The 23,154-nt window shown below is 41.0% G+C and overlaps 1 protein-coding gene and 1 long non-coding RNA gene across 2 annotated transcripts; both read left to right on the forward strand.

Moving 5' to 3' along the window:
- Positions 1 to 22,830, forward strand: YWHAG (tyrosine 3-monooxygenase/tryptophan 5-monooxygenase activation protein, gamma). The gene is made up of 2 exons (XM_005879149.2): positions 1 to 342; positions 19,447 to 22,830. Exons 1-2 carry the CDS (start codon positions 256 to 258, stop codon positions 20,101 to 20,103), a joined length of 744 nt encoding a protein of 247 aa, XP_005879211.1. The 5' UTR covers positions 1 to 255; the 3' UTR covers positions 20,104 to 22,830.
- LOC106728297 lies at positions 349 to 2,573 on the forward strand. Its single transcript, XR_001364575.1, has 2 exons — positions 349 to 1,454; positions 1,960 to 2,573. It is a non-coding gene; the product is annotated as an uncharacterized LOC106728297 (long non-coding RNA).
- Positions 22,831 to 23,154: the final 324 nt, after the last annotated feature.

Consider the following 23,154-nt stretch of genomic DNA (forward strand, 5'->3'; position numbering starts at 1 on the left):
GCGGGCCCTGTGCGTCACGCGGCGTGGGCGGGACCGCAGGGGGTTGTCCGTCCGCAGCACGCACTGCAGTCGCAGCCGCTTCACGCCCGTTCCCGCGGTTGCAACTCGAGCTGCAGCCTTCGCGCCGCCTTCGTTCCCTCAGCCACCCGCTGCGTGGTCGGCCCCTCCGGCACACGGCTCCAGCCGCCGCGCAGCTGCCTTCTGAGCCCTCAGGCCTCCCCGGTTTTCTCGCCCGGCCCGACCCAGCCCGCGAAGATGGTGGATCGCGAGCAACTGGTGCAGAAAGCCCGGCTGGCCGAGCAGGCGGAGCGCTACGACGACATGGCCGCGGCCATGAAGAACGTGAGTTCCTCCTCCCCTCCCCCGCATCGCCCCAACCCCTTCGCAGACGCGTGGACGACCCGTGGATTAGTCGCCTGTGGCGACTGCAGGGCCTTCTCGCTCGCTGAGCGGACAGGGGAGGGTCCCGATAGCGAATGGGGACCCGGATTGTGACGCGGCCTCTCCCGGAGTGTCCCCCAGGCCCGATGGCGCGGCCTTCTAGACCCTCCCCGGGCTAGGGCGGGGTTTGCGGGGCTGATCTCTGAAGTGGGGTCTCTGCCCCCCGCGTCTCCAGGGCTGCTGGGGGCCCGAGCGGGGGTCTTGCGCATCCTTTGTGCCCCACTTCCCCTCCTCCCAGCCTTGGCGTGGGGGCGGGGGACCGCATGGATGCGGTTCCTCTTTCTCTCCCTGGTGTCTGGGCGGCGCCTCTCGCGTTCACTCGGCTCGGCTCCGGGTTTCTTAACATCTTCCCCTCTTCTTCCCCCTCCTCCTCCCCGTCTTCCCCGCCGCCCCTCCCGACAGATCCCGTAGAACCTCCCTAAGGAAAATGTAGGCTTCCCCGAAAACCCGGGCTCAGTGGTGCAGAATCGAAACCTTTCCCACGTTTTTCTTAACAAAAGCATCCTTCTCCATTTCCCCAAGCAAAGTCCTCGTGCTGTTAGGAAGGGGGGAACGATTGTTCTCGACATGTCATCTCCATTTTTTCCTAATGTTTTGTATTGAAAACGGTAGGTATTGTCTTTAAAATAAAGGTTGTGAATTTATCTGACTGGTTCAATTTGTGACTTATGCTGTTTGTTTTTTTTAAATACAGGCACACATCTGTTGAAATTCCTATTAAGTTGAAAAAAAAATTCTCTCTAACCTGTTATTGCAAACAAAGCGGTGGTGGGAGGCAGTATCAAGTCATTCCAGAAGATTCTGCATTTGTCATATTGCAGAGAGCCTAGACTGGGTGGAGGCTGGGAGGAGTTATTTTAAATGGGAAAAAGTGTTTTTAAAATTTTTTTTGTTTTGTTAGATACATTTAAGGCTTAAACAGAGAACACACAAGCTAGCACATCTTCATGCTAATGAAAAGGGAATGCTGATCTCCAGTTGTCTGCAGATTCCTGCCTGTATTGCACCATTTTGTCAGTAACACTCTTATCTAATGGGCTGTCAACGAATTTGATATTAGAGGAGGGGGAAGGTATTGAGCATTATTAAATGAAACGTGGAAAATTAATCCAATTAACGATTTAGGTCTCCCACTATCTTAATATTTAACTTCCTACCTTATGTAACAAAGATTTTAAAAATGCATCTTTCGTGTGAAGTGGATTTAGATGTGTGGCTTGCATGTTAAAATCTTTTTAACGAAGCAGTATAGGTATTACAGATTACTGAATAACTACGAATTCACAAAAGATAAGCTGATGCCTTTATATTTAAGTCAGCTACATGAACAAAATTTTATTTCTTTAAGCAAGACAATTGGTTCTGAAAGTGGGAGGACCAATGAATTTATTGCCACAGTTGCTATCCTAAAACATTTTAAAGCTCAAATGACAAAAGTTGCATTTTTAATAGTTATAAATATTGGAAATATATTAAGTTCATGTTATTTAGACTCTTCTAATTTTTCCGTACTTCTAGTTTCACAGAAAAGCGAGTGACCTCCCACCTATATCCAAAGCAACCCAGTGATGTCACACAATGACACAGAGGCTGCAATGCACCTAAGGGCTGGTAGGGAGTATGCAAATGGCATTTGTCCAAGGTAATGCAGAAATTAGCAGATAAGCCAGGTGGAATTGAACACTTCATCTTCCTGCAGATGAGGATTAGTACAAAAAATAATTTTATTTACCCTTACACATGCAGGTCAGTGACCTCTAGATAGGCCTATTCATTTTCCTATTTCTAGTTTTCTCATAGTGTATAAGACATTTGTATTTTTAAACATTCACCTCACCATTAAAATGGGACAGTGATGGAATAAAGATAGAAATTTTAAACTATATTTTATGATCATAGTGCAGGAATGGGCTGTATACTTGGGTTTATTGCCTGTTATTAACTTGGCAGGTTTAAAAACCTTAACAAAATATGACTTCCTACTCGGTCATTTTCAGTAAATGTTAGGGAATATTACGTTACAAAACACTCGGTTGGGATTGGAAAAGTTTTCTTTTGCAATATTTATGCTTCTGCTCCTTGATGGAGTTGGAGGAAAAAACACTGTCAAATAAAGCAGACCTCTTTTCAAACCTGTTTACTGTGACTTTGATGAAGTAGGTTTACCTTGAACCTCATTTTCCTCATCTGAAAAATGGGTCAATACCTACTTGAAAAAGTTGTAAGGATTAAATAAAGGCAGTAGGTGCTCAATGGAAACTATTTATAAAACTTTGTGGTTTTGGGTGTTGTTGTTTTTTTTTTAATAAAAGTCATCTCATGGAGAATTTGGAAAGTACTGGAAGATAAAAAGAAAATACTCAGTCCTACATGTTAGAGGGATTTATTTGCATTTAATGAAATTATTCTAGTAATAGCACTGTTGGGATCTGTGCAGAGTGGTAGTTGTATGTGGATAACCAGGCTAGAAATAATATGCAGTATTTTGGAAAGGAGGAAAAAGAGAAATTTAGTCTTCTAAGACAAATGTGCAGTCTTGCATTTAAGAAGACAATGAACACCTAAATGTTTCCTACTGATAAGACAATTCTGTCTTGTCCTTTGGATTTTAATGGCCTGGGAAGTTAATGTTCTAAGTAGGCTACTAGTATTTGCCTGGGGTGGGTGTAGAGAAAAAGGTTCTGGACTACTAATTTTAAGTCACTGGGTTAAGCAGTTTAACTCCTGTGTGTGGGTGGGACATTGGTGACAAGAGGCTACCTTAGTTATATTTTTAAGTCTTCCTAGTAGAATTGATAGACTTTAAAATTCTTGCTATCTGAAATACTGTTTTTCCTATTAGCTCTTCCAGGAGGCTAGATCAATAGCCATTATCTCTAATGGAGTAATGACACCTCTGTGGACTCTTCAGAGGTGGAGTTCTGCCAGCCATTATTCTAAGTCATGTGGTTTCAATTGTTCTCTTCTTGGGAGTGGAAAGAATACAGATAACAGTTTGCTTTTTATGTGTTATCCTTCCCAATAACTGAAATGAATGTTAACTGCTTTTTGTAATTATTTAAAAATTATATTGAGATAATGATGTTGCTAAATGTACATCTTCATTAATCTTTTGGATTAACTGCTGACCCTGGGGAGGATTTTATCCCTTAATACTTATTTATTTATTACACCAAACTCTAAATTATTTTTTTTAAAAAGTGGAGAAAATGACCTTGCTTTTTTTTTTTTTTAAATCTTTATTGTTTAAAGTATTACAAATGTCTCCTTTTTCCCCCATCGACCTTGCTTTTATTGAGGTAAAAGTCACATAACAAACTAATCATTTTCTTTTCAAATTTTCTTATTCATTGCTTTTTTAGAGAGAGGGGAAACCAGGGGTGAGTGGGGGGCTCTGACTAACTGAACTGTCTTGCCAGGGCACAAATTAACCATTTTCAAGTGTACAATTCAGTAGCATTTAGTATATTCACAATGTTGTATAACCATCATCTCTAGTTGAAAAAAATGTTATCTTTAAAAGTGATGATGGTCTGGCTGTCGCTGGCTGCATTTCGAAACATGACTGGTTCAGGAATGTGTCAGTAATGAAGTACGACAGCAAAGCCGGTGGTAATCAGTATCCCTTTGTCTTTGTTTTCTAACTTCTGAACCTTTTCAGCATAAATTTAAAAAAAGTTACAGAGCTCAAAAACTTACCCAAATAAATAAGAAAATTTTACCTGAAATCAGAGTAAACTATTAACTTTGGAGATCATAGAAATTTTGCTGGTGGTGTTATCTCATTTTCCACCCCAAGGCTGACTTTGTTATAGATGATTTCCCTGTTGTGTGGTAGCAGCCCCCTAATGAACCTATGCATTACTGAGGGTGGTGAGCTATTCAAACGTGGGATTCTTACCTGATGGGATTCCCATAAATAAGATGTTAAATGCAGTGGCTAGATGATTCTAAACCTGCCAGAAGCTTCTTCTCATCTCCATGTCACTAGCCCTAACCCTTTTATTTGGCAGGGCATTTTTCTGTATTTCTACCACATTTGAAGGGATGTGAAAGAAAAGCAAAGACTACTTTATACGTTTAATAGTCAAGGGTGGGTGGGAATTACCACTATATAAACCACTATCTTTTGTCTTGTTTTTTAAACTCTTTTTTATTTAAATGTTACGAATTTATGAATTTGAGTAGTTAAGTAAAGTTACATGAAAAGTAATCAACAAAAATTCCCAAAAGAAAACTTTAATTTTTAAGATAAATGGTTAAATAATTGGTCTGGTCCCATGATTTTGCAGAAACAATAAAAATTGTAAATCTTAAAGAGTTTGCATGAGTTTTTCTTCCTTCCTTTTGAAAGAACTGCCCAGCAGGTGTGGCTCAGTTGGTTGAACATCATCCCATGCACCAAGAGGTTGCCAGTTCTATTCCAGTCAGGGCACACGCCCGGGTTTTGGGCTTGATCTCCGGTAGGGGGCATATATTAGGCAGCTGATCCATGTTTCTATCTCTTTCTCCCCCTCCCTCTCTCTAAAATCAATAAATATATCTTTTTTCAAAAAATAAATGAACTGCTTAAGTCTAAACTAAATTTTCATCAGCATTTCACTTGTAAGGATGTGTCCCAAAGCAGTAGATTTTTCTTTACCTTGAGTTGAATACTCTTAATGTGCCACAAAGCTTTAGTTGGGTTGTGAACAGGTAAATAGAAATGAGTGTTCTTACATAGATTTTATTTTTTAATAAATCTTTATTGAAAGTATTACATATGTCCCTTTTTTTCCCATTGCCCTCTCCTATCCCCTTCCCCCCAAGCCTTCACCACCCTATTATCTGTGTCTATGGGTTATGCATATACTCATATGAATTCATTGGTTGGTTCCCCCCCCACCCTCCCCCATTACATAGATATTAAAATTTTTTTATTTTTCAATCACAGCTTACATTTAATATTTTATATTAGTTTTAGGTACACAGCATAGTGGTTAGATAGTCATATACTTGACAGTGTTCCCCCAACATTTCTAGTACCCACCTGGCACCATATATAGTTATTACAATATTGACTATATTTTCTATGCTGTATTTTACATCATGACATACATTGATTTTTAACATGACATTTAAAACATTTCCAAATAAACTCCGGTCTTATTTTCTTTGGAATTGCATCATATTTTTTGGAGAGATCCAAAGCCAGACTTAGTGAGTAGAGCCTAGGTGTAGTGTCCTTAATAATTCTGTTACTATAACAGGATGTCAGAGCTGGGAATATGACAGTGACAGCAATGGGCAGCTGAATATGTAATGACAGTAGTAGCTCAAGAGGAATCCCTTATCTACCCTCCCCCACAGCTGAGTGAAGAGCAGCTGCAGTGGTATAGAGAAGTGAGAGAAGGCTAAGAGGTAAGGAGAGGAAGGCTTTTATGCCCCCATTGCCCTCTCCACCAGGTTTGCTTTGGAAGATCATTGAAATTTCTTTAGCTTTCTGAAAGGAATTATGGCATCATATTTAAATAGCCTCCATCTAGGAAACAGTTGCCTATGGTGCCAGTGCTTTAAAGATGCAGAGATAAGCTTACATTTTTTTAAAAAACTGAATTGTTTCACTTCAGTACCATTCATTTCAGTATAATGCTCCTTCTGTAGCAGTTTAACATGAAATAGTGAATGAGTATGTCTTTGTAGTGGAGGTCCAGCATGAATAGTAGCTAGGCAAACAATCCCATACTCTCTGCAGTACACTTGTACATTAGGCCTGCCCAGTATGGGTACACTGTGGGGATGGTTGTTATTTACAAATCATACTTCAGTTTTCACATATGAACTACATCTGGTCTTTTCTAACTACATTTGTATAGTAGAAATAAAAACTCTCAGGTTTAGACACTAGAATTTTTTTCTTCTAGGCTGAAAATGACAATCCAGAAGGGCAAGGAGAACTAACAGGATAGGAGAGGAACAATAGTAAAGAGCATTCTGAGGCAAGCAAAGCAAGTGAGCAGGGAAGGACTATTCTAGAATATCTTAAATTTTGGGATGCTGTGATTTTTCTAAGAGCCTGGTTTTTGGAAGGCTGTCATCAATGGGACTGACTACTGACGATTAAAATGTCTGGCATTTTAAGGGTGCTAGAATTTTGGGGGGGGGGGGGAAAGACAAGTATTGTCACCATAATTCCCCATGGACAGATACTGCCATCATGTCTTTTTCTACAGGTTTAGGCTTGCTTTTGTACATTGTCTTTTTCCCTTAAGATTTCAAGGATATTTTCTTCTGTCATTAGTATTTTCATTGGCTGAATAATTCTATAGGTGTGTCATAATTTAATTATTTTTTTCGTTTAGCATTTGGACTGTCCAAATTTATAAATAAAACTTCCATGGCCTTCAGTCCCCAAGCCGACACTCTATCCACTGAGCCAAACTAGCTAGGGTTATTTTGTTTTTTAGATTCCAGATATAAGTGGAATGAAGGGTCCTGGGTTCGATTCCAGACAAGAACACCTATCTTGGTTACAGGCTTCTGGCCCTGGTTGGGGGCATGCGTGAGGCAACCAATCTATGTGTCTCTCTTACATCGGTGTTTCTCTCTGTCTCTCCCTCTCCCTTCCACTGTCTCTAAAAATCAATGGAAAAAATACCCTCAGGTGAGGATTTAAAAAAATAAAAATATGTACTAAAAAAAAAAACTTCCATGAATATCTTTGTGACTAAAGCTCCCAAACAGTTTAGGTATTAGGACAGAGACCCAAAAGAATTGCTGAAAGAATAGCTAAGGATTTTTAAGGATCTTGAAACCATCACTAGTACTAGGTATGATCTCTTAAAAGTTTTGAAAAAATGTAATTGTTGGAGTAGGTATTATACACACATGGTTCAAAATTCAAGGATGCCCTACCACTCTATCAATAGAAATAAAAGGTTCAAATGGGGGAAAGCTTGACTGCTAGCTTATTTGTGGCAAGTCTCCCTTTTTCTGCTTTCTGGTGATTAGAATGATTGCCTTAAAAAACTAATATGGAGCCCTGGGTAGTGTGGCTCAGTTGCTTGGAGCATCTAGTACAGTGGTTCTCAACCTTGGCTGCACATTAGAATCACCTGGGAATCTTTTTAGACTCCTCATCGAGGATGAGGCCCAGAAATCAGGATTTAAAAAAGATTCCCAGGTGATTCTAATGTGCAGTCAAGGTTGAGAACCACTGATCTAGTACATCAGTCTGGGCACATGCCCAGGTTTCAGGTTCAATCCCTGGTGTGCCAGAGGCAACTGATCTATGTCCTGTCCTCCCCGCCCCCCCCCCATCAATAAAAATTTTAAGGAAAAAACAACTAATGTAGAAACTTTAAAGTATATACAAAATAAAGGTGAATTAGTATAATATGCCTTCATATAACCAGGTTCATTATTTGTCAGCACATTGGCCAATACTGTACCTACATACTTTCCTAACTCTTGCAGCCCATTTGGGATTTACCATCTTGGAACATGGCTTTTTATCAAACTAAAATTACTCCTATTTGCCACAAATGCTCAAATTACCAGCAAGATTTCTACATTCAGATTTGGCAACTGAAAAGTATAGTTTCTTGCTTGAAGCATTTAATCCAGATGGCAGATAATTTAATTTTTCCTTGATTTTTAAGAAGAGTGCTTCCTTAAGTTGACATCCAAGTGCTTCTTACCCTCAGCTTTTACTCTCAAGAGGGGTTGGTTGAAAGGCTGGGTGGGTCACTAACTGTTAATCTTGGGGGAAAATACTTCATTTCTCTGCATCATGTATAATGTCCCACTGTATGGTAGTTGTGAAAAGATCATAGGACTTGGTGGTGTCAGAAAAACTCAGGTGCTCAGCTAGCTTTCCTCTCATCTCAGTCCTTGGGTGTGGCCTTGAATATGTCATGGAAGTTTCATGACTCTTCTAGAATGTCCCTCTTGCTGGAATGTTTTTCCCTTCTGAAATTTTTATCCAGGGTGACTGCTGTTGGTTTTTAAAAACACAACTAAAGTTGTTACTTTCTAATTAAAATATTCCCTAAGCTTTTCAGGAATAGTTTTGCTACCTTAAGAATACCTCTGTGACTGATATTCTAACGTGAATAAGCTTGTGTTTCCTCCTCGGGGAGTTTGCATCAGCACAATGTGGTGCAGTGTGACACACATGCAGGATGTTCAATGAATGCTTGATGAATTACCTGCTAAGGAGTAGCTTTTAAGTATATTTTCCTTGCCATCAGACTCAGCATAGTCTCACTGGTGGCTATGGTTTATTACAGTGGAAAGATACAAAGCTAGATTGGCACAGGGAAAAAATGCTTAGGGTGAAGATCAGAGTAAATCAGGCGCAAGCTTTCAAGGGTTCTCAGAGTCACACAGGAAGGACATATGTCTGAAATGTATAACGAGGAAACTTTTTTTTTGTTAATCCTTACCTGAGGGTATTTTTTCCATTGATTTTCAGAGAGAGAGAGATGAGAGAGACACATTGATTGACTCCCACACATTCCCCAAGCAGGGCTATGGATCGAACCTTCAACCCAGGTTCATACCCTTGATTGGGAATTGAACCCACGACCCTTTGGTGCACAGGGATAGAGCCTGCAACCTGGCTATGTGCCCTGACTGGGAATCAAACCATGCCTCCTGGTTCATTGGTCGCCACTCAACCCCTGAGCCACAGAGGCTGGGCCCAAGGAAACTCTTGAGACTCAGTGCCCAACAGTTGTATTGGGGCTGGTCACATAGGCACTCTCTGCCCATCACATAGCAAAATTTGAGACTTCGAGAAGGAAAACAGGTGTTTAAAGTAAATCACATTATTTGCACAGTTTAGGGACAGTGAGCCATTCTCATCGGGAATGGTGGGAACTCTTCTAAAATCCAAGTTCTCATATGCCAGCCAAAGGTCAATTTTGCAAGTAGACCTTTCTAAAGATAGCAGTCTTGAGCCTATCTTGTTTACTCTTTTCTGCACAGAAAAGTTTAAGGTATTTTACTCTGATATGAGGAAACGGGTCATCTCCAGACTACATGATTAATTGTATTCAAGCAGAACAGAGTCACATTTACTTACAATGGTTATTTCACTGCCCACACAGTATATAGACACCATGTTCATTACATACACACTGTCATGTCATCTCATTTCTTCTGTTTTTAGTGTAGGGTGTTCATATGTAGTAGTCACTGCATTTACCTTTTTCATGGCTTCTTGGCCCTTTCAGGTGATAGTATTCCAAACCTAGGAGGACAAAAAAATGCATGAAGGGGCCAAATATTATACCTAGTGTCTAATAGCTTTTTTGTTTTGTTTTTAACTCACCAAAAAGAGCAGTTTTAGGTTCACAGTGAAATTGAGTGGAAAGTGGAGTTCTCATATACCCTCACAGCCTTTTCCCCCCTTTCAGCATCCAAGTGGTATATTTACAATCAGTGTACCTACATGACATGTCATTATCACCTCAAAGTCCATAGTTTACATTAGGATTCACTCGGTAGTGTCCATTCTATGGATTTTTACAAGTTTATAATGACATGTATCATACAGAATAGTTTCACTGCCCTACAAGTCCTTTTTTCTCCTATCTTATTTTTTTAATGTTAACTTCAGTTCTTTGTGGAGATTTTTTTTTTAATATATTTTATTGATTTTTAACAGAGAGGAAGGGAGAGAGATAGAGAGTTAGAAACATCGATGAGAGAGAAACATCGATCAGCTGCCTCCTGCACATCTCCCACTGGGGATGTGCCTGCAACCCAGGTACATGCCCTTGACCGGAATCGAACCTGGGACCCTTCAGTCCGCAGGCCGACGCTCTATCCACTGAGCCAAACCGGTTTCGGCTCTTTGTGGAGATTTTCAGCTTTCTTAAATGTGTTTTATGTTTACCACCATAACTGCTATTTTGTAGCATCTACACTAGATTCTGCAAGATATAGAAATACATTTTAAATGTAGTAAGTTAATTTAAGAAGATTAAACATTTAAAGTTGTATTCGTTATGGTTTAAGGTGTTCTTGATGTGATGGGTAAGTTGAATTTGTGAATGACTTAGTGCTTTAAGACTTAGGGTCAGAAAGCCATCTAAATACCTTTCCATAATCTCAGGGGTTGTTAATCTTAGAAAAGAGTTCTCTCCTCAATTCTTAGGGAAGAACAGTTGACACTAATTAACTAATACCTAATTCCTTAGTTTCTGGGATTTGGGGAGTTATATTTCTTAAACTGTTGGTGAGAATAACAGATTCCTCTAGCCTTTTTATTCATAGCTCTTTTTAAAAAATATATATTTTTATTGATTTCAGAGAGGAAGGGAGAGGAGAGAGAAACATCAATGATGAGAGAGGATCATTGATAGGCTGCCCCCTGCATGCCCCACATTAGAGACTGAGCCTGCAATCCGAGCATGTGCCCTGATGGGGAATCGAACTGGGATCTCCTGGTTCATAGGTCAACGCTCAACTACTGAGTTACGCGGGCCGGGCTACTCATAGCTCTTTATCTTCAACTCACTAAAAGAACTTTGAACTTTAGCTACTATTGTAAGAGTTGAGAAGAGAGGAGCCTCAATTTTGTTTTTAAGCAGAACATACAATGGTGCAACATACAAGCTTTCCACATTTTCCAATACCCATGACAGTAAATTTGGGGAACATATTTGTAAATGCTGCATTCTTATAAACAATTCAGTAACTGTTTTGAAAAACATTACTTCCCTTCCCAAATGATGCATATCTCATGAATTCCCACACTGAATCGTTTTTGGACACGGGGAATTTTTTTGTCCTTTTAAAAAATTAACTAGATCATTAAAAGTAGTATAGTTGTGATCTTTATTTTAATGTAAAAGTCATTCTCATACAAGTCATTTTGAACTTAAGGATTTTTCAAAATTCTGACTTAAGGTTTTTAGAGAAACCTTGCTTTCCTTTGAACAGACTTTTTAGAGTTAAAGGCTGTTGCCTCCGATTTAGTTTCTCAGTGGCAGAGAACATCTGAGTATGTTCCAAATGTGGTTGAGTTACTGTATCTAAAGGTGATATTGTTATTTCATAATCTCCATGTTCCAGTTTGTCGGAGACAACTAGACAAACTTTACATGTGCACAAATTGCTACCTTTGGATTCTGCAACCAAACTTTATTTTCAGTATGAGAGCTAATGGTATATAGCATACTGGTTAGGTAATTTGAGCTTTAAATAGTTGCTAGCTCTTGAAATAAGGGTAGCATGATTTAGGGGAAAGGGCAGGGACTCTGTCTCAATGGCCTTAGGACCTCTGGTCCTCCTTGCATGGAAGACATTTATCAGGTTGCACTAGAGACAGTCTTCTGTATCTGCACACTCAGTGAATATAGGCTAGAGTCCTGTGGTATGTTGGCCCAAGGCCTACAGAAAGCCAGTCTGGGGAATTTTTCTAGATATATGATACTAAAGTTTATGGAAAGAAAGTCGTGTAAGGTAGATAAGGAAGTTTCAGCTTAGAATAGAGCACAGGATAAAATGGAGAAGAGATACTTGATATAGGAAGATAAGTTTGGAGATTAAGAAATTTAGAGGCTTCCTAGGTGAGAATTAAAATGAAGGAAAATTGCCCTAACCAGTTTGGCTCAGTAAATGGAGTGTCAGCCTGCAGACTGAAAGGTCCCAGGTTCTATTCCAGTCAAGGGCATGTACCTTGGTTGCAGGCACATCCCCAATGGGAGGTGTGTAGGAGGCAGCTGATCGATGTTTCTAACTCTCTATCCCTCTCCCTTCCTCTCTGTAAAAAAAATAATAATAATAAAATATATTTTTTAAAAAGATTTAAAATGAAGGAAAATTATTCAAGTTATTCTCTAAAGTAATTGCTCACATCTCTATAGCACTTGACTGTGTCAAGAGCAGTTTATATCTTTCATCTGATATACCCTTACAATAACCTTATGAAACAGGCAGAGGCCTCTGTTTTACAGATAAGCAGACTGAGGCCAGTAAGATGACATATCTTGCTCCCAAGGTCACTTAGTAAATGGTGAGACTGGGAAAACTCCAGTCTTCTGGGATATTGGAACATATATATCAGAAATCAACAGGAATAGCAATGGCCTGAGGCTAAGAATAGTGTCTCCAAAGCCTAGAATATATAAAGAATTGGATGTGAGCCCTGACCGGTTTGGCTCAGTGGATGGAGCATCGGCCTGCGGACTCAAGGGTCCCAGGTTCGATTCCAGTCAAGGGCATGTACCTTGGTTGCGGGCACATACCCAGTGGGGGGTGTGCAGGAGGCGGCTGATTGATGTTTCTCTCTCATTGATGTTTCTAACTCTATCCCTCTCCCTTCCTCTCTGTAAAAAATCAATAAAATATATTTAAAAAAAAAGAATTGGATGTGAGATGACAAGCCTCCTTATTCAGGAGAAGGGGTGTTTCTATAAGGGGATGTGGTAGGGGGTCATGGAGCAGAAAGCACCTCTGTCCTGGTTTCCTTCTGCTTTGAAGTCCAGTATACCAAACCCAATCTCCCACTCTGTGGTCTGTAGCACTTAGGTCATGTCTGGTAGAGGTACTAGTGTTCTCTAGCATTATAATGGAGAATTAGTAATGCATAGTAAGAGGTTAACATAAAAACTGATCAGTTTAGTAAATATTTGTATATTACTTGCTGGTTATTGTGAAAATTAGCATGATTCATTTAAAGGATGAGTTACAATAAACTAATAAAAATGATTTGGTTTACATTTTGATTTAATTATTTTTGAGAGATACTATTTAAAAATTTTTAAAATATGTTTTTATTGATTTCAGGGAGAGGAAGAGAGAGGAAGAGAAGGATAGACACAACATCAGTGATGAGAGAGAATCACTGATTGGCTGCCTCCTGCATGCCTCCTACTGGGGATCATCAAGCCTGCAACTTGGGCATGTGCCCTGACAGGGAATCGAACCGTGACTTCCTGGTTCATGGGTCAGCACTCAACCACTGAGCCACACCAGCTGGGCCTGAGAGATGCTATTTAAATTACACAACAAGTTTCAATAAGCTTAGCCCTCCCCCACCCCACCCCCTTTATAAAAGTGTAAATGATTCATTCATAGAAAACAAGTCTCTTGGCATCCCAGCAGAACCCCCTCCCCTCCATAGTTTAACAGATCTTTTTGGATTATATCCACCCTACCCTTCACATCTGTAAGTAATATGTTGTTGTATAAATGCTATGGTTGAGCTACACAGGAAACAGTGAGGCCTCTAGAGAGTAGCCAGTTTTAACTGGGGGTGGAAGGAGAGATGGGGAAGATTTCATAAGGGGACATTAGTATAAACTTGGTTCTTAATAATTGTGTAAGTATTTTCCAGACAGGAACACTGGAAAATAGTCTAGGCAGGGGCAGAAGTATGAAGTGTTTTGCAATTAATGTTACAGCTGGAGCACAGGCACATGAGAGGGTCAGGCAAGGGAACCGCCTAATCTGCTGTAAAACTTAGGAAATAGTGAATGATCTGAGTTTCTTGATGTTGTGATTGACTTAGTATACACCAGTTTAGAAATGATAGTTAACTAGACAAAAATGTAACCTCATGCCCTAGCCGGTTTGGCTCAGTGGATAGAGTGTCAGCCTGTGGACTGAAAGGTCCTGGGTTTGATTCCGGTCAAGGGCACATACCCAGGTTGTGGGCTCAATCCCCAGTGTGGGGCATGCAGGGGGCAGCCAATCAGTGATTCTCTCTCATCATTGATGTTTCCATCTCTCTCCTCTCCCTTTCTTTCTGAAATCAATAAAAATATATTTTTTAAAAAATGTAACCTCAGAATAGGAATAAAAAGTAAGACTTCTGCCCCTGTAAAATTTTCTGTTTCATATGGTTGTCAGACACTTGATACTCTATATGGATGGCTCTGATGTCACAGAAATCAAATTATATAAATTAAATATAGTGTTAGTGATTTGATTTAATTTCTTTATTATATTAATTTCAAGTATACAACATAATGGTTAGACATTTATGTAACATGAAATTATCCAAAGTTAATAAATCTAGTACCCACCTGACACCATACATAGTTATTATAATATTATTGTAACTGCCAATTGGTGCATCTTAATCCCATCATCTTTTTCAGCCAGCCCTTTAATCCCCCTTCCATCTGACAACTATGTACTGTAGTTATTTCCACTTTATTATTTATAATTTTGTTCTCTTTTTCTTAAGTCTTAAACATTTCTTGTTAAGATTGTTTTGGTGGTGATGCACTCCTTCAGCTTTTTCTTGTCTGAGAAGCTCTTTATCTCTCCTTTGATTCTAAATGATAGCCTTGCTCGGTAGAGTAATCTTGGTTGTAGGTCGTTGGTCGCCATTACTTTGAATATTTCTGGCCAATCCTGTCTGGTCTACAAAGTTTCTGTTGAGAAATCAGCTGACAATCTTATGGGAGCTCCTTTGCACATAACTATCTGCTTTTCTTCTGGTACTTGTAAGACTTTCTTGTTGTCTTTGACCTTTGGTATTTTAATTATGATGTGTCTTGGTGTGGGCTTCTTTGGGTTCATTTTGTTTAGGACTCTCTGTACTTTCTGGTCTTATTTGTCTATTTCCTTTACCAGGTTAGGGAAGATTTATTATTATTTCTGTCATTATTTCTGCAAATAGGTTTATAATCCCTTGCTTTCTCTTCTCCTTCTGGTACCTGATTAATGTGGATTTTGTTACTTTTTCTTTTAATATATTTTTATTGATTTCAGAGAGGAAGGGGAAGGAGAGAGAGATAGAAACATCAGTGATGAGAGAGAATCATTGACCGGCTGCCTCCTGCATTCCCCGCACTGGGGATTGAGCCCACAACCTGGGTATGTGCCGTTGACTGGAATCGAGCCCAGGACCCCTCAGTTCACAGGCTGATACTCTATCCACTGAGCCAAATCAGCTAGGGAAGATTTTGTTACTCTTGATATTGTTCCATAGGCCCCTTAAACTAGCCTCATTTTTTTTTTTTTAATTTCTGACTGGTTTTTAAAAATGGTTTCTATCTCTTGTGTAAGTTTTCATGGAGTTTATCTATTCTCCTAAGTTCCTCGAGCATCCTTATAACCAATGTTTTGAACTCTATCTGGTAGATTGCTTGCCTCCATTTCGTTTAGTTATTTTTCTGGTGTTTTGTTTTGTTCTTTCAAAGTATTAGGTAGATCTGCTACATCTCCTAGTCTTGGTGGGGTGGCCTTATGTAGTAAGTGTCCTCTGTGAGACCCAATCTCCCTGTTAACCTGAGCTGGGTGCTCCAGGGGTGTCCCTTATGTAGGTTGTGTGTATCCTCCTATTGTAGTTGAGCCTTGATTGCAATTGGCAGGTTGGTGGGATTGACCCTCAGGCTAACTGGCTGTGAGGACTGGCCATGACTACAGCAAACAAGCTGTTTTATAAAAACTGACCCTACAGAGTGGATTTCACCTTGGCAGGGCTCTGGTGCCTGCTAAGTTCACCCTTCGGGTGTGTCATTTATGGAGCTAATTGGGTGGTTCTCTGGTATGGTCTGAAGCCAGCCAGGCATGTTGGTTCTGGGAGTGGCTCTGGTATAGGCCAAATTCAGCTACTGCCTATGCCTGGCCTAGAGCCACCTGGTAGGCGCTACAGAATAATCTGTGGTTGGTAGCTTGGAGGTACCTGGAAGAGAGGCTATGCTATGAACCAAGGCCAGCTGCCACTAGAGCCAAGTGCCACTCAGCAGGAGATACAGGGCATGCTGAGGCCAACTACTGCTTGTTTGAGGTTTATAGACCTTTGAGAGATGTGTTTTTTTAAATCCTCACCCAAGGACAGAGAAAGGGGGGGGGGGGGGGAGAGAAAAAGAGAGAGAGAAACATCGATGTGAGAAACATTGATTGGTTGCCTTCCGCACGTGTCCCAACCAGGGATTGAACCTGCAACCCAGGCATGTGCCCTGACTGGGCATCGAACTGGCATGGTTTGGTGCACAGAATGATGTTCAACCAACTGAGCCACTCCAACTGGGTGACCTTTGAGGGATTTTAGGACAGTCCAAAGCTTGAGCCAGGTCCAGTAGGAACAGTCTGTGAAAGAGGCTCAGGCTAGTGTATGAGGTCTCAAATAATCATCAGGGTGAGGCCAGCAAGTGATATTAGCTAGTTGGATGGAGACAGATTAGGTGCCCACCTGGGAGGGCTCAGCAAAAGAACAGTGGCACCTGCCAGCATTTTGTCCAGGCCAGAGCTGCTCCTCCATCCCAGACAATTCAGTTGTTTTCCATATGTCCTGGCGCTTTTGAGCTGCTGCCCCAGTACTGGAGCTCAGAGCAAGAGAGTGTGTTAGCGAGTAAGTCCATGCCAGACCTTTTAAGAGGAACATCTGGGACTCCAGTAGCCCTTCATCTCACCTCAACTAAATCCCCACTGATTTTTACAGCCATAGATTATGGGGCTGGGACCCCTTGCTTTTCAGGGAGACCTCTGCAGTCAAGATATCCCTCTGGCCCTAAATGGTTTGACTCAGTGGATAGAGCGTCAGCCTGTGGACTGAAGGGTCCCAGGTTCGATTCTGGTCAAGGGCATGTACCTTGGTTGCAGGCACATCCCCAGTAGGTGGTGTGCAGGAGGCAGCTGATTGATGTTTCTCTCTCATCAATGTTTCTAACTCTCTATCCCTCTCCCTTCCTCTCTGTAAAAAATCAATAAAATATATATTTTTTAAAAAGCTATCCCTCTGGATTATTTTTTTTAATTTTATTTACTTATTTATATATATTTTTAGAGAGAGAGTGGAAGAACAGATAGAGAAACATCGATGTGAGAGAGACACATCTATTGGTTGCCTCCCGCGTGTGCCCTGAAGAGATTGAGCCTGCAACCGAAGTATGTGCCTTTGACCAGAATTAAACCCAGGATCATTTAGTCCATGGGCCGACTCTCTATGCACTGAGCCTAACTGGCTAGGGCTCCCTCTGGATTCTTAATATAGGTTGTAATTTTGCCACAATATAGGTTGTAATTTTGATGTGGTCATGGGAGGAGGTGAGCACCGCATTCATTTACTCTGCCATCCTGACCAGAGTTCTCAGCATGCTATTGCTTTAGTTTTCTCAAGGCAATTAGTCTTTGGGATGGTGAAGACCTTTTAGAAAAGCACAAATTGAAAGAAGCATTAATTCCTATTGGCCACCTCAGTTCAAAAGTACTTTGTTCACCTCTCCACTCTTTTGTATTGCTAATTGTATTCAGTCAAACACTATAACAAATATGTGTTCCCCAAGTTTCTAAAATCTCAGTCCCATGTCCCCAATTTTGACTAACTTTCTGAGGTTTATAATTCATGAGCTTAACACAAGAGCAGAAAAGCCTCCTTCTTTCTCAAAAGTCTGCTTGAAGTTGGCTCTATATTCTCAACCAATACTCAAAATATTCCCACCCAGAAGTTTAGCAGACAGGGCAATATTAGAAAGAAGCTGTTATTCTGTTCTTAAGAGAACAGAATCCTACTTTATAAAAACCCAGGGTCCATAACATCCAGAATCACCAAAGGCTCGACCGACTGGAAGTTACTGCAGGCGCCCTGACCAAGCACTGACTGCCGAGGGGGCTGCGGATCAGGCCCGAAGAGAGGCCTGGAGAGAAAAGCAGGGTCTGATCCGTAGTCTCCCTGGCAGCTGTAGATTAGTACTTGCCTCTCCTCTTTCACTCAGGGCCTGGCTAGCAGCCGCACCTCTCTTTCTCTTGGGTCTCCGCTGGGGCTGCTGATCAGCCCCGCCTCTCTGATCAGGCCCGTTGATAGGCCGGAGATGCTGACTGGCATAGAAACCGACCAATCAGAACCAAATCTGAGTGAAGGGTGAGGAGCCAATAGCTGCATAGGAGGCAGAGCTTTTGACACTGACTGGCACAGAAACTGACCAATCAGAACCTAATCTGGGTGAACTGCGAAGGCAGAACCTAAGGGGGGGGCTGAGGAGGGGTTTTAAGGGCAACAGCTGTTTGGTGTAAAGTGTAAGAAAGCGGTTCAATTTTTTAATGACCAGTTTGGCAGTATAGTGCATATAGCTGGCTATCAGTCCAGATATAGGGATTATGTATTTTTGTCTGCCAAGAGCATCTCCTCCTGACGAAAAAGCCCCCCCCCCCATTTAAGCAGTCCTATCCTATATAATCTGTACTAAAAGGGTAATATGCTAATTAGACCAGGTCGACCAGCCATCTTCCGGACAAAGCCATGGTGGTGGGTCCAAGGCAGAGGCCGTTAGGGGAGGGCAGTTGGGGGCGAGATCAGGCCGGCAGGGGAGGGCAGTTGGAAGCAAGACAGGCCGGCAGGGGAGGGCAGTTGGAAGCAAGACAGGCCGGCAGGGGAGGGCAGGTAGGGGCGATCAGGCAGGCAGGGGAGGGCAGTTGGGGGCAAGATCAGGCCGCAGGGGAGGTCAGTTAGGGGTGATCAGGCAGGCAGAGGCAGTTGGGGGCGAGATTAGGCCGGCAGGTGAGCGGTTAGGAGCCAGTGGTCCCAGATTGCAAGAGGGCTGTCCGACCGCAGGTGGTCAGACATCCCCCAAGGGGTCCCCGATTGGAGAGGGTGCAGGCTGGGCTGAGGGGAACCCCCCTCCCCCCCGCCGTGCACGAATTACATGCACCAGGCCACTAGTGGTATATAAGCCACCAATACTAGAATTCCCTTATGATTGCTGTGTATGTAATGTTACATGAAAGAACTGTTGACCTTTTGCAATTTAGATAAAAATTTGATTTGTCATCTAATAGCTAGACTTGACAGTTCTTCATGGAACAGCTATGTGATAAGTATGTGTCCTTTTATAGGTGTGAAGCAGAGATTCAGGCACCATTGACCCAGTTGCAATTTTTTTTTTTTTACTATTGCTCTTTCCACCTCCATCTCCCTTCCATATACTCATACAGCCTGATAACTTCTCTATTAATCATTTTAATCATCTAATGGATGTTTATGTTTTAGCTGTATATGGTTATGATTAACCCAACTGACATCTGTACCATAACAACTCTTTATTCTTTTCCTCTTAATAGGTGACAGAGCTGAATGAGCCACTATCCAATGAAGAAAGAAATCTTCTTTCTGTGGCCTACAAGAATGTAGTTGGGGCACGCCGTTCTTCCTGGAGGGTCATTAGTAGCATTGAGCAGAAGACTTCTGCAGATGGTAATGAGAAGAAGATAGAGATGGTCCGTGCTTATCGTGAAAAAATAGAGAAGGAGTTGGAAGCAGTATGTCAGGATGTGCTGAGCCTGCTAGATAACTACCTGATCAAGAATTGCAGTGAGACCCAATATGAGAGCAAAGTGTTTTACCTGAAGATGAAAGGGGACTATTACCGTTACTTGGCTGAAGTAGCCACTGGAGAGAAAAGGGCGACTGTTGTGGAATCATCTGAGAAGGCCTATAGCGAAGCCCATGAGATCAGCAAGGAGCACATGCAGCCTACTCACCCCATTAGATTAGGCCTGGCTCTTAACTACTCCGTTTTCTACTATGAGATCCAGAATGCCCCAGAGCAAGCATGCCACTTGGCCAAGACCGCCTTCGACGATGCCATTGCTGAGCTCGACACTCTCAATGAGGACTCCTACAAGGACTCCACTCTCATCATGCAGCTCCTTCGTGACAACCTAACGCTCTGGACAAGCGATCAGCAAGACGACGATGGTGGAGAAGGCAACAATTAAGGCCCCTCAGGTGGACTGGCAGCGCACGCTGATGCTACTACTGCAGTCTTTATTTTTTTCCCATGAGTTTGGGGGTCGGGTGGGGGAGGGAAAGGGAGGGATGACCTTCCTAGGGAGAAACCCACGACCTGTCCTGTCTTTGATCGCCTCTTTGACATTTTTGCCAAAATACCACTAGTGGAAAGTCAGGCTAGCTGTGCTGGTATTGGAATAGCAGCCTCACACCGGCATATGGACTGTTCTGTAGATTAATGCAAGTGGAGCTGTCTATCTTTAATTTAACTTATTGCTAGATAATAGGATTTTAAAGTGAAAAGAAAACTTCAGTGGAATGGCCCTCATTCAGTAAGTTCTGTGGTTCCAGTAAGGATTTTTATGTACATATGCTCTTGTCTTAAGTTTTGGGTACTTTCTATCTCATCTGTATTAGCTGTGCATTTTTTTTCAGGGTGTACTCTACCAGACATGGAATAGTTTAAATCCCAAACTGACAGACTTGGAACATAAGGTATATTTATCCTTATGGTTTTTAGGCCTTGCTAGTTTTCTGAAGTCTCTGATTAGATGACAGTATTAACACTAAATTGCAGTTTACAGTATTTCTACATTACAGCCATATGTAACATCAAGCCATTGACTGTGTATTTTTCTTTGCTAGTTATTTTGGCTTTACATCCTTATTCAGCCATATCCAGGTTGGTTATCTCCTAGGCCAAAGGCTTGCCTGAGAAGCATCAAAGCTACTTTAGGTATTGGTTAATAGGTGCTTGGCAGGTGGCTGTGGGATTTTTATCTTTCTTTCCTCTTAAGTCCACCACAAAAGTTATTAATCACTTTAATAGAAACATTAAACACCACAAAAAATAGAGAAAATTCAGGTCTGTATGTCATTTATTGCATTGATATTTTCAGAGACATCCTGATTTGTAAGCTGCCACAGCTCCTTCCTCAGGGATTACGCTGCCATTTTGCTCTTCACTTGAGTCTTCCCCACTGTACCTTATGCTGATGCCACTCAGTTGGGTTGAAAAGGTGTGGGTTGTAGAAGCTGGGTGGCCATTTTGAGAAAGTTTGTGGTGCAGTGTGTGAAAATTCAGGTGCTAGAAGCTTACTGGTAGGAAAATCCAAAAGGAAGAGCTCTGTTCATAAACACTCCATCCGGTTCTGGGAGCCTTGTGTGTCAGTTTTTCCTCCCTGAAAACACTTTTTCCCCAATCAGTTGTTACAGGAAAACAAACTAAAATCATTATCAGATAATAAATACTAAACTCCTATTTGACCAAAACTTTCTCTATATATTTTTTCTCTTTAACAAAAACATGGACATCAGATTCATTTCTTGTATAATCAGTGCATGTTTTAGAATTGAGGGAAACCACATTGCTATCCTCACAAATTTGTTTTCATTTAGCCTTAGGTCCTCCATTCTCACTTTGGATAAGCCTGTCTGAAAACATGATCTATTGCATGTGTGTTCAGCCTTTTTTATAAAATCAGTAACTGAATTCCCAAGATAGGTCATGACACCAGACTTGTTTCTTTGTTTTATTTAGGCAAGGAGAGGTATCAGTAATGATTGAGGAAAACTGACACTTGCTTTTGCTAATACCAAAATTGAGCTTACAATTACGAAATGAATACCTTTAACAGAATCCAGGTGACAGTGACGATTGAATGGTGATGATACTCTGTAACATTGCACAGTTTATCCAGCATGACTTTCCTTAGAAGGTTCCCTTCCTATGCTAGAGTGAAAGTCCCAATTAACTGAATCCTACCAGAAGCTCTGTAAAAGCTCTTTTGCCCTTACAGGGCTCTAAAGTCAATGCCATGGAAGGGAAAAAGATTTGAGGGGGGAGGGTAGGTGGGGCTTTCCTTAATTTATCTTCATGTCCAGTGAGCAGTGTTGTGTCCTTGTAGCATTTGGAAATGATTTACTGGAATTACAAAACCTATATATTTTTTTAAATTTTCAGCTTTGGCTCTGGCTGCTTTTTAGAATAATGCAAGATAAAAATCATACCTGAGGGCTAAAAATGAAGAGGAAATGGGAGACTTGATATTTAAGCAGCTTGAATGGTTTCTTTTCTTTTCTTTATTTTTAAAGAAATGCACTTGCCTATGATATTGTCTCTCCAGTGAAATGATTATTCCTCCATTACTCTATTGATACAATATTGTGCATGCTAGTGTTGTATTTCTATAAAGTAGCTTGAAATTTATTAACTTATACTGTAGGTGTTATGTATTCCTATGACAAAAAATTAAGTCTTCAAATTTTTTAAAGTTTTTTTAATTTAAGTTTTCCTTTTGGGGGTAAAGTTTGCTCTACCAAATAGTGATTGTAACAAATTGATCTGTTTTGGATGTTGCTATAGTGACATGCAGTTATATATTTTGTTTTTTTGGGGGGGGCGGGGCAAAAGAAACACCAGTGTTAGCTTAATCTTAATGTCTGGTGTTTGTCATGGTGAAATTATAACTATTACAGTGTAGGAGAACAATGAATATGTTCTCTGAATGAGCTTTTGTGCTTTTGGTCATGTTATACAGTGAACTATTTTTAAGGTCTAATCAGTGATTATTTTTCCAACTCCGTGTTTCTCTAAGGAATTATTTCACACACGGACCATTCTTAGCAGTTTTCCTCAGTGATGGAATATCATGAATGTGAGTCATTATGTAGCTGTCGTACATTGAGCAAATAAACTTACAGATCTGACATCAGTGCTACATAGTTTTAAATTATTTAATGAGTTTAAATTTTCCTTTGCTTTTCAAGGTTTGATTGGAGTTGGTATCCTCTCTCTCCCCACTCAAAGAATGAGGTTGGATTCCGGGGAAAAGCGCTTACTGGGAATCAGACCTGGGTTTACTGACCTTGAAAAACCATTGCACCTTTTGGACCTTCATTGTTTCTCCTACAAAAAGAGTGCTTTCAACTAGATCTTTGAAGATGGCATACAATTTGTGAGAAGTACAAAGACCTTAGTTCGAATCATGGCTCCTCTTGATGTTAGGGCAAATGACTAAACTTCTAAGCCTTGGGTG

The sequence above is a fragment of the Myotis brandtii genome, unplaced genomic scaffold, assembly GCF_000412655.1.
Source record: "Myotis brandtii unplaced genomic scaffold, ASM41265v1 scaffold583, whole genome shotgun sequence".
NCBI classification, from domain to species: domain Eukaryota; kingdom Metazoa; phylum Chordata; class Mammalia; order Chiroptera; family Vespertilionidae; genus Myotis; species Myotis brandtii.